Source organism: Henckelia pumila, chromosome 3 (assembly GCF_033568475.1).
Source record: "Henckelia pumila isolate YLH828 chromosome 3, ASM3356847v2, whole genome shotgun sequence".
Lineage (NCBI taxonomy): Eukaryota > Viridiplantae > Streptophyta > Magnoliopsida > Lamiales > Gesneriaceae > Henckelia > Henckelia pumila.
Genome location: NC_133122.1, coordinates 151,393,592 through 151,406,105, shown reverse-complemented (window position 1 = coordinate 151,406,105; position 12,514 = coordinate 151,393,592). Strand labels below are relative to the sequence as shown.

Sequence of the window (12,514 nt, the reverse complement as noted above, 5' to 3'; positions counted from 1 at the left end):
AATAATCCACTCTCATTTGGATTTATTGATGATTGATATATTTCAATATGAGTTGTTTAATTGATATTGTATGCCTGTCTCTTTTACTTGAAAATTATATTTCTAACCGGGTTATCTGGCGGTTGTTTTTGTTTGTATGTGTACTTGACAACAGGAGGATCAGGAGCTGGACCGAGTCGTCTGGGTTAGCATGGGGTGAGAATGATATAAGTGAGACACTGTGTCATAGGGTTATGTCTTTCAAACTTGTATTTTTTTTGATTAGTCGATCGAACCCTATCGTTGAACTTGATATGTTGTATTTTTGGGCAGAACCTAGAATATTGTATGTTTAAATGTTGGTTTGTATTTGTGCATGGGTTTAGATTTGATTGGAGATAGTTTTGGTTGATTTTTGGGAATCCTGCACTTTCTGTCCGAGAGGCCTGTGCGCGAGCGCGCCTGGAGGGGCTCTTTTTGTTTTGCCTGTGCGCGCAAGCACATCACCTCGCGCGGGCGCGAGCCTCCTGCGAGGCCTCTGACCGCGTTGCCTGCGCGCGCGCGAGACGATGGCTCTCGCGGGCGCGAGGCTTTTATAAAATAAAAATAAAAATTTTTGCATGCTCTTTCTTTTTCTTTGATTGTTTAAAACCGAGTATATAAGATTAGAAACGGGGTTTCACATCAACATTTTCTGCCATACAAGGCTTCAAATGGTGCCATCCCGATAGATGCTTGTTAACTATTATTGTAAGAAAATTCCACCAAAGCTAATGATTCTTGCCAACCACCACTGAAATCCATCACAACAGCTCGTATAAATCCTCAAGTGTCTGAATAGTTCTTTCAGATTGACCATCTGTCTATGGATGATAGGCAGTACTCATGGCCAATTTAGAACCCAAAGCTGATTGCAAACTAGCCCAAAACTTAAAAGTAAATCTGGGTTCACGATCTGATACTATCATAACTGGCACACCATGCAATCTCACTATCTGATCAATGTACATTTTTGCCATTTTCGTATATGTACAAGTACGATAATATGGAATAAAATGGGCAGATTTAGACAATCTATCCACAATAACCCAAATTGCATCACAACCACAATTAGATCGAGGTAGGTGTGTCACGAAATCCATAGTAATGTGTTCTCAATTCCACTGTGGTACTTCAAGACTAAGTAACATACCACCTGGTCTCATTCTTTCAGTCTTCACTTGTTGGCACGTCAAACACTTAGCCACAAAGTCAGAAATATCTTTCTTCATACCTTCCCACCAGTAATGGCCTTTCAAGATATGATACATCTTTCTAATTCCCGGATGTATACTATGTCGACTAAAATGAGCTTCTCGTAGTATATCTTCTTTCAAATCTATCAAATTCGGAACCACAAGTCTACCATTATAACACAAACATCCATCAGAAGCAACAATAAATTTCCCTGATTGACCAGCTGGAGTTAATTCTTTCACGTTATGAATGTATGGATCAGTCTTTTGTGCTGCTTTGATTTTCGAAATTATCCGTGGATCAACTTGAATAGATGACATTATGAAATGATTACCTTTAGCTCGATAAGTCCATCCTGAAGTTCCCAAATGCTCATGAACTTTATAAATAGTTAAAGATGCCAACATCTTTCTATGAAATTTTCTGCTCAAAGAATCTGCAACTTGATTCACGTTTCCTGACTGGTATTGAATATCACAGTCAAAATTCTTAAGAAATTCTAACCATCGACGTTGTCTCATATTCAAATCAGACTGTGTGAATAAATATTTCAAACTCTTATGATCAGAATAAATCACAAACTACTCACCGTACAGATAATGAAGCCATATTTTCAATGCATGCACAATGGCAGTCAATTCTAAATCATGAACAGGATAACGAGTCTTATGTGGTTTCAATTGACGAGATGCATACGCAATCATGCGTCCATTTTGCATCAAAACACAACCCAGTCCATTCAAAGAAACATCTATACAGACAACAAATCCACCTGAGCCTGAAGGTAATGCTAGTACTGGAGCCGTAGTCAATTTTCTTTAAAAGTCTGAAAACTAGCTTTACATTCCTCAGTCCACACAAAACGTCGATCTATTTGAGTCAATTTGGTCATAGGCCTTGCTATTTCAGAAAATACCTTAATAAAACGCCTGTAATATCCAGCCAGAACCAAAAAGCTACGAATCTCAGAGAAATTGGTTGTTCTAGACCAATTAAGAACAACTTCAACTTTACTAGGATCGACAGATACCCTTTGTGCTGATATCACATATCCTAGAAATAATACCCTATCCAACCAAAACTCACACTTGGAGAACTTAGCATATAATTGTGATGTTCTGAGTTTCTCAATTACTAATGTCAAATGTTCTTTATGCTTATTCCTTAACTTAGAATAAATCAAAATGTCATCAATAAAAACGATAACAAATCGATCTATGAATTCCTGAAACACACGATTCATTAAATCCATGAAAATCGCTTGAGCATTAGTCAACCCGAAAGGCACAACTAAAAATTCATAATGTCCATAACGCGTTTGAAATGCTGTCTTGGGAACATCTTCCTCTCGAACTCGAAGTTGATGATATCCGGAATGAAGATCGATTTTAGAATACACAGATGTACCCTGCAATTGATCAAACAAGCCATCAAAACTATCTCATTAGACATCAAGAAAACACCAGCAAGAGTAGCTACAGACACAGTATCCAACAACGGAGTAAAAGAAATCTCATGCTCATCAGCAAATGTAACAGATAAAAATGAATGAAATGCTTCTGTTTCTATCAAGATACGTGCAGGATAATAAAAAATATAACAAATACCTGCAATAAATCCCCCAGGTGCATCTTGTGTCTGATCCTGAGTCATCGCATGGACTTGAGCCTGCTGTGGCCCTGGAAAACGCTGCTGACTCTAAGGAGATGGATACCTAGGCTGCTGCGTTGGCTGTACCTGAACATAAGACTGTGTAGAAGCAAACTGCGGTACAGGAGTATATGGCCTAAAAGATGGTCTCCCAGAAAATTGGTCCAACTGTTGTGGCTGCACTTGCTGTCTTCCAGCATTTGGACATACTCTAGCCGAATTTCCAACATGAACACAAGTATAACATGTCCCTGAAAATCCTGTACATTGTGTAATCAAATGCTTACCACCACATCTGTCACAATACACTCTACTGGATGATCCAACTGAACTTCCACAACGACTACCGCTGGAGCTCGAGGAACTAGATTGTGGCTTCTTTTTAAATGAATTTCCTCTGATTTTAAACCAAGGCCTCTTCGCTTGTTGAGGAAACTGAGTAGGCTGATATGGAGGTAAACCCATTGGCATCTGTGAACTGCTTCCAGCTTCTTGAGGAACAGATGCTGGGATTGGTTGTGGTTCACCCCTCAGTAAACTCACTTAAATCTTCTTCGCCTTTTCTACTGCTTTCATATAAGTCGATGGAGTTCCAGTTTTCACCAAAGTGTGGATCGTTCATGTAAGCCCCTTCAGAAAGTGTGAAAGCTTTGACCGATCATTCTTTGCAACATGTAAGACATAAGGAAGAAGAGCAGAAAACTGAGAAGCATATTCAACAACAGATTTATTGCCTTGCACCAACAGATTAAATTCATCTTCTTGAGCAGAATAATAGGATGGTGGTGCATATTCCTGTGTAAACTGAGTACAAAATACTTCCCATGTAATCTTTTCACCAAAATCAAAAAGTACTTTTGCTGTCGTTTCCCACCAAAGTTGCGCACGGTCTTTAAGTTGAAAAGAAACTAACTTTAGTCGAATTTCATCAGGATACTCTAGTCCATTAAACATATTGTTGAGACTTTTCAACCAGCTAGCAGCTTTATCACTTTCTTCATTACCAAAGAACTTTTGAGGACGCAACTCCTGAAATTGAGAAATTATTAATCGTATTCCTCCCATTTTCTCAGTAAATTGTGCCACTGGATCAGCCTCAGCCTGAACCGCTTTTCCTTTGTCAGGATTTACCTGTGGCTGTTGTTCCACCTCTAATTCCACATCCTTCGGAGACTGGACAGCTGGTCGACCACGTCTTCCCCTGACAAAATCATCAAGATTTCTAATATTTTGTGCTGCAGACTCTTCTAAAACTTCCTTTCCTTTTCTACCTCTTTCTTCCGGTGCCATTCTACAAGACACAAGGATTTAAATACAGGTAGAAATATCTTAACGAATGCAGAACTATTCTACGAAGTCAGAGTTATAATAGGAATTCATAAACTAAGTTACAAACCCAATAACTACTGGTTCTTAATCAGCTAAGTTCAAATACAACACAACAAGTAAGTCACGTAAGAACAAGTAGTCACACACATACGCAACCATTTTGTTGGTGTCTAAACTCGAGTGTCCTAGACTCTAATTCGAGCATATCTCAGTTTATGCTCTGATACCAAGTGAAAGGACCCGTGTCTTGATTTAATATTTAATGATCAAACAATCAAGATTAATTAATGTAAACAGCAAAAACGAGTTAAAATTTGCATTTTGGGCCTACAGAAAATTCGGCATGACCTATTCGTAAATAAGACATCCCAAAAACCTGTACAACACAACCAGCAATATATACTCAAAAATAGAGTCACAACACCAATTTACAAACCTATAGCCGCACTGGCCAGGACTAAACACATGCAGAGCCGGCAAGGCTCGATCACACAAATAAAAATCCAAAAAAAAGTCCAAATCTATCGATACAGATACACGGGGCATCACCCCAAAAAATATAAAACTCGCTAAACTGATATATACATATATCTAGGAACTTGAGTCCACGCTCGACTCACTGGGTACCACTAGATGACGCTCCACCAGACGCGTCAAATACCCCTGGATATCCTGCTATAGAATCACAAACATCCACAACATAAAAAGAAAACAGGGGTCGGACCTCAGTACGACGAACTAGAAACATTATGACAAATATACCTGACATGAATAAAATCAAGTACAATGCAATGAAATGAAATGCAATGCAATGCAATGCGTGACAGGTATCAATGGAATAAGGGATATCAAATAGAGTCCAAATAATCGTATGACAATAATCTCAGTGGTCACCCGTGCCAGGTACGCAGCAGACCTCGAATCATCACAGCTCCTCAATGCACATAGCATGATGGTGTGGGAGCGACCCACTCGGCCTCATGCAGTCATCAGGAGTATCGTAGCATTGAGGGTGTAGGTGCGACCCACTCGGCCTCGTGCTACCTCAGGAGTGCACTAAATAATGCCACTTGCTCCAACGATGACTCAACACATCTCAAGATATCAATATCAATAACAATCAAAGGTGTCAAGGCTTAACTTGTTATGAAATATTGTTAACGTGCTTATTTTACGAATATCCCTTAATATTTTTCCAATAAAAATATATTTGAAATTTATTTTATTTTATTAAATAAAATAGGGATTATTCTCAATTCAGCACATTAACAATCAAAGTAAATGAGTGAATGAAATCACATAATTCACATAAGCACATAAAACACGTTATCACTCATTACAAAATACTTAATATCATTACATGCCATTATGGGCATCGTAATGTAAACAGCTCATACGTACCTCAATCAACATTTAATTTACCACAGAAATATCTCAAGTAATTCTCGAATAGTCCAATCCTGTGAAAAACTATTTATTCATATTAATTCCTATTCCCTTGTACAAATCTGAGAATTATCGGAACGAAGTCTAAAAATCCAAACTAATATTTCCAAATATTCATATTTCATATTAAATCATCCTATCAATGTCCAAATAGTGAATAAACGGCTCCTAAATGTCAAAATACCCAAATTAAAACAATCTGAATTTTCCAAAAATTCCTACAAATTTATAAAATTCGCATTTATATTTTCTAGAGCATCTAAACACTCAATTAATGAGTAATCAACCCTTAAATTCGAAAATCCCAAATATTAAAAATCTGGAAATTCAAAATTAATCCCAAATTAATTCTGAAAAATAACCAATACCTCAATTCAGCTGAATTATAGCACATACAATCAATAATAAATCAAAAAGACCTTTACTTTACTTTAGAACACATTAGATTTCACTTTTCTCGTGGGAACGATCCCTACTCACACACTACTGCATATTTCGTTATCTGATTTGAGTTGGGTAATTTGGGCGTGACACGACTTAGCGCTACCAAATTTTGGCACCGTTGCCGGGGAACAGTGTTTAATTTATCGTGTTCTTTTTATTTTGTTTAATCTTGCTCTCTTCCTTTTTTTCTTTGTTTCTAGTTTTTCTCTGCCATTCATGCTTTCACGTGATTTTTCTGAAGAAGAATTTCCCTACGACCCGGAGATCGAAAGAACTTTACACAGGCAAAGGAGAAAAGCTCGTAGAAGACAGGAAGAGGACGAGATTTGTACTGCAATTCCTGAGCAAGAGATGGCTGACAACGCAAATCTGAGCCTGAGACAATTGGGCACTCCTGATCCAAACCAACAGCCCTTATGCATTAATTTTCCTACTCTAGAAAATAATGCTAGTTTTGAGCTTAAATCTGGATTAATTCACTTATTGCCTTCTTTTCATGGTCTTGCAGGTGAGGACCCTAACAAGCACTTGATGGAATTTCATGTGGTTTGCACAAGTATGAAACCCCATGGAGTAACAGAGGAGCAGATCCAACTGAGAGCCTTTCCTTTCTCTTTGAAGAGTGCTGCTAAGGATTGACTGCATTATTTACCCTCTCGATCCATCACCACCTGGACTAAGATAAAGAGGATCTTCCTAGAGAAATATTTCCCAGCTTCGAGAGCCGCAAACATCAGGAAAGAGATCTATGAGATCAAGCAATACACAGGGGAATCACTTCATGAATATTGGGAGCGGTTCAAAAAGCTTTGTGCTATCTGTCCGCAACATCAGATAAGTGAAAAATTGTTGATTCAATATTTCTATGAAGGTTTGTTATCCCATGACAGGATCATGTTAGATGCGGCCAGTGGAGGAGTTTTTGTGGACAAAACTCCAGTTCAAGAGAGGAATTTAATCGAGAACATGACTGCCAATTCTCAGCAATTTGGCACCAACAGAAGTGATCATGCACCAAGGAAAAATGGCGAGGTAAATGTCTCTTCTCTTGAGCAACAATTGATTGAACTGACGTTTCTTGTGCGTCAAATGGCTGTAGGGAATGGACAAGCTGCGAAGGCATGTGAAATTTGTGCTGCAGTAGGACATGCTACTGACATGTGTCCCATATTTCAAGAGGAATCGGTTGAACAGGTTAATTCTACTGGCGGATTTCCTGGACCACCACAGCGAAAGTATGATCCGTATTCCAACACATACAATCCAGGTTGGAAGGATCATCCAAATCTGAGATACGGAAACTCTCAGGAAAATCAACCTGGACCTCAAGCACCACCACACAATCAAGCTTATAGGCCACCGTTTCCTCAACAGCAGCAGCGTCATCAGATTCCAGCGCTAGGTGAGTTTCTCGAAAATATAGTTAAGGATCTTGCAACTAATACTCTGTATTTCCAACAAGAGACCCGAGCAAGCATCCAAAATTTGAATAACCAGATGGGACAGCTCGCCACTACAATAAACAAGTTGGAAGCACAACATTCCAACGCTTTTCCATCCCAAACAATTTCGAACCCAAGAGAGAACGCAAGTGCAATTACTCTAAGAAATGGGAAGGAGTTGAAGGTCAAGGAGAAAGAAGTTGAGGCTTCGTCCAAGGAGGAGCTGAAAGAAGAGCCGAAGGTGAATGATGGAGAAGCAACCAAGGAAGAAGCGCCACAAGGTAAGTTTCCTCCTCTTTCTGAATATAAGCCTGTGGCCCTTTTTCCCTTAGCACTTAAGGAGTCTAGAAAAGATGAAGGGATAAAGGAACTTTATGAAACTTTTCGTAGATGGGAGGTGAACATTCCATTGCTAGATGCTATTAAGCAGATACCTCGATACGCGAAGTTTTTGAAGGAATTGTGCACAACAAAGAGGAAGCAAACACTGAAGGGTTGTCAGAATGTGGAGTTAGGTGAGAATGTATCTGCATTGATCCAAAGGAAATTTCCTGCCAAATGCAAGGATCCAGATATGTTCTCTATCCGATGCACTATAGGGAATGTTAGACTAGAGAAGGCCATGTTAGATCTAGGAGCATCAATCAATGTTATGCCATACTCTATTTATGCATCCTTGAAACTTGGTCCTTTGAATAAAACTAGAATTGTTATACAGTTATCTGATAGGTCTAATGAATACCCTAGGGGATTAGTGGAAGATGTATTAGTACAAGTAAATAACTTGGTATTTTCTGCGGATTTTTATGTGCTTGACATGGAAAATGGTGATCATAATAGTCCTATTCTGTTAGACAGACCATTTTTGAAAACATCGATGAATAAAATTGAAGTTCACAGTGGCACACTCACTATGGAATTTGATGGTGAGGTTGTAAAGTTTAATATTTATGATGCCATGAGATTTTCTAACAGTGATGATTGTGTTTATTCTGTCGATATTTTGGATTACTTGGCACAAGAATATTCTGAGCATGCAGGAAAATATGAGCTAGAGGTGGTTATTATCGCACCCATTCATCAGGATGAGGATGGAGTTGGACGAAGTAAAGAAGCACAAGAAAAAATTGAGAACATTCTGAACAGTGCTCCTGAGCTACCTCAATCAGGTAATCTTGCTTATCTCTCTCTACCAATATCTAATACTCAACGTCTCCCTTCTATTTTGCAGGCACCAGTGGTTGAACTGGAAACGCTTCCCAAACATCTTAAGTATGTTTTCCTTGGAGAAAGAGAAACATTGTCAGTCATCATCTCCAACAGTTTGGAAGCCGAACAAGAAGATAAACTCGTCGAGGTTCTAAAGGAGCACAAAACTGCTATTGGGTGGACCATCGCAGACATCAAGGGAATCAGCCCTTCTACGTGCATGCATAGGATTCTGATGGAGGAAGGAGCAAACCCCTTGCGTCAGCCGCAAATAAAGTTGAACCCACCTATGATGGAGGTGGTGAAGGCTGAAATTCTCAAACTCCTTGAAGTTGGAGTCATCTACCCAATTTCAGACAGTCAATTGGTCAATCCAGTCCAAGTGGTTCCCAAGAAAATTGGGATTACTGTGTTAAAGAACAAGGATGACGAATTGGTTCCCACCCTCATTCAAAATGGGTGGAGGGTTTGTATAGACTATAGGAAGCTAAATGCTGGAACCCGAAAGGACCACTTCCCTTTACCCTTTATTGATCAAATAATTGAAAGGTTAGCATGTCATTCTTACTATTGTTTTCTTGATGGGTATTCTGGTTATTTTTAGATCGCGATTGCGCTAGAAGATCAGGAGAAGACGACATTCACTTGCCCATTCGGAACCTTTGCATATCGACGCATGCCCTTTGGACTCTGTAATGCACCGGCCACATTCCAACGGTGTATGGTTAGCATTTTTTCTGACTATATTGAGCATATCTTAGAGGTTTTTATGGATGATTTTACTGTCTATGGTGATTCATTCGAAAACTGCTTGCCTCACCTTGCTCTAGTCCTAAAGCGGTGTGTCGAAACCAACCTAGTTTTAAATTATGAAAAATGTCATTTTATGGTTGGGCAATGTATTGTTTTGGGTCATGTCGTCTCATCTAAAGGAAATAGAGGTAGATAAAGCTAAAATTGACATTATTCAGTCTCTCCCTTATACCACATGTGTGCTGAAAGTGCGTTCTTTTCTTGGCCATGCAGGTTTTTACAGGAGATACATTCAGGACTTTTCCAAGATCACATCCCCCATGTGCAAACTATTGCAAAAGGATGCCCCATTTGAGTTTGATGATCCATGCAAAACGTCTTTTGACAAACTTAAAGACTCATTGACTTCGGCACCAATTATCCAACCACCTGACTAAAGCAAACCGTTTGAAATCATGTGTGATGCCAGCAACTATGCTGTAGGAGCGATTTTGGGATAGAAAGTTGGGAAAGCATCACATGCTATTTACTACGCTTTGCGTATTCTGAACGATGCCCAACGGAACTATTCCACTATTGAAAAGGAGCTCTTGGCTGTAGTTTTTGCTTTAGAAAAATTCTGTTCTTATTTACTTGGTGCTAAAGTTATCGTTTTTTCTGATCATGCAGCTCTTCGTTTTCTGATGGCGAAGAAGGAGACAAAACCAAGGCTAATAAGATGGATACTACTATTGAGCAAATTTGATGTGGAAATCAAGGACAAAAGAGGAACAGAGAATCGAGTAGCTGACCACTTGAGCCGTCTAGTTCATATTGATGAGGAGCTGAGCTTGCGAGAAGAATTTCCTGATGAGCAACTATTTTCAGCAATCACAGAATTACCCTGGTATGCGAATATTGTGAATTATTTAGTTACTAATGGGTTTCCCTCCGAAGTTTCTAAGGCACATAGAGATAAAGTGAGAAGCGATGCTAAGTATTTTGTGTGGGATGATCCATACTTGTGGAAACACTGCGCTGATCAAGTCATACGACGATGTGTACCTGCAAGAGAGGTAATCCCTATTATCACATTTTGTCACTCATATGCTTGTGGTGGTCACTTTGGAGCAAAAAGAACAGCGAGGAAGGTGTTGGACAACGGATTTTTCTGGCCATCCATATTTCGAGACGCTTACGTTTTCTGTAAGTCGTGCGCTCAATGCCAGAAGACAGGTAATATATCCCAGCGCAAGGATATGCCTCAGCAACCTATTTTAGTTTGAGAAATCTTTGATGTTTGGGGCATCGACTTCATGGGACCTTTTCCTAGTTCGTATTGATATATATATATACTTGCTGTGGATTATGTCTCGAAATGGGTGGAAAAAAAGGTCACCCGTACTGATGATTCTAAAGTGGTTGCAGAGTTTATCAAGCACAATATTTTTTCTAGGTTTGGGATTCCACGAGCCCTCATCAGTGATAGAGGAACGCACTTCTGCAACCAAACTATGGCCAGTTTGCTGAAAAATTACCATGTGACGCACAAGATCTCCATTGCATACCATCCGCAATCCAATGGTCAAGCTGAGGTTTCGAACAGAGAGATCAAGTCTATCTTAGAGAAAACCGCGAATCCTACAAAGAAGAACTGGAGCTTGCGCTTTGATGACGCTTTGCGGGCTTACAGAATCGCGTTCAAGATGCCAATTGGAATGTCCCCATATTGGCTGATATTTGGGAAACCATGTCATCTGCCCGTGGAATTGGAGTATAGAGCCTATTGGGCTATCAAAAACTTTAACATGCAGATGAATGAGAGTGGCGAGCATCGGAAGCTGCAGTTGCAGGAATTAGAGGAGATACGCAATGATGCATATGCCAGTTCAAAGATTTACAAGGAAAAGACAAAGTCATTACATGACAAGATGATCTCCAGAAGGGAATTCGAAGTCGGTCAGAAAGTCCTTCTCTATAACTCATGACTTCGGCTATTTCCAAGTAAGTTGTGTTCACGTTGGAATGGACCGTTTGTTATCACTAATGTCTTTCCCCATGGTGCAGTCAAAATTCAGAGCTTGGACACATAAAAAATATTCAAGGTGAATGGCCACAGACTGAAACATTATCATGAAGGGATCCCAGCGAATGTAGGAGAGGACGAGCATGATCTCACACTAGATGCCCCACCAGATGTCGAATAAATCGCAGCATGCAGTTGAGCTATAGACTGACTGTAAATTTAGCGCTGGCTGGGAGGCAACCCAGTGTTCTTTATTTCTTTCCCTTGTTTTTATTTTTGCATTTTTGTTCCTTTCTTGTTTTTTATTTTTGTTTTTCGGAAAATAGAAAAATACAAAAATATTTTGTTTTTTTTATGGCTCGCTCGATCCGTAGACTTCTACCGATCGAGCGAGTGGTTTTTTTTGGTAAGGCAGTAGGTCTGATATTTTGGTCTCGCTCGATTGGTTACACAATTAATATCGCGATTTCACTTCTCCCCTCTCCCATTCTCTTTTATCTTTTCTATCTAAATCCCTAACCCCCAAACCCTTCTTCTCAATCTCTCACACAATCCTCATCTTCCATCGCAGGGAGTTAATCGGCGGCCACACCACTAAGCTTTGATCACCATCTTCGGTCATCTTGTCCGACGGGGCACCGCCACATCACTCCTCCACCTCTGGTTCCTCTCCGCCATTTGCCACGCTGCACATCCCCGCCACATCCCTATGCCGCCGGTTCACCTTGTTACAGAAGTCACCAACTCCACCTCGCCCTGCTTCTACGATTGGCCGCATCTCAGTTCACCGTACACCGCTCGCGCCGATTCTGCCGCCGCCGTAAATACCTCCGTTTCTCTGATTCCTCAGTCACCGGCCATGCTTCTTGAATCCCTCGGAGTTCGTCGGATTTTTTTTGGCCATATTTAATTTTGATTACTCATGGGGCCTAAGCGTGTTCGAGTCACCGGAGAATCCTCTTCTCAAGGTACCGCAACGGCACGTTCCTCACAAAATCTTGCCGAATTTTTTTTCAATCAA

The 12,514-nt window shown here is 39.9% G+C and overlaps 2 protein-coding genes across 2 annotated transcripts; one reads left to right on the top strand and one right to left on the bottom strand.

Annotated features, from left to right (window-relative positions):
- Nucleotides 1-1,133: 1,133 nt before the first annotated feature.
- Nucleotides 1,134-2,868, bottom strand: LOC140889743 (uncharacterized). Its single transcript, XM_073297464.1, has 4 exons — nt 2,823-2,868; nt 2,623-2,780; nt 2,132-2,440; nt 1,134-1,676 (listed from the first exon to the last, which is right to left on the bottom strand). The coding sequence occupies exons 1-4, from the start codon at nt 2,866-2,868 to the stop codon at nt 1,134-1,136; spliced, it is 1,056 nt and encodes a 351-aa protein (XP_073153565.1).
- A 2,197-nt stretch (nt 2,869-5,065) lies between these two features.
- Nucleotides 5,066-11,455, top strand: LOC140889742 (uncharacterized). The gene is made up of 10 exons (XM_073297462.1): nt 5,066-5,097; nt 6,285-6,412; nt 6,956-7,087; nt 7,184-7,807; nt 8,381-9,033; nt 9,340-9,427; nt 9,762-9,898; nt 9,989-10,084; nt 10,247-10,374; nt 10,924-11,455. Exons 1-10 carry the CDS (start codon nt 5,066-5,068, stop codon nt 11,453-11,455), a joined length of 2,550 nt encoding a protein of 849 aa, XP_073153563.1.
- Nucleotides 11,456-12,514: the final 1,059 nt, after the last annotated feature.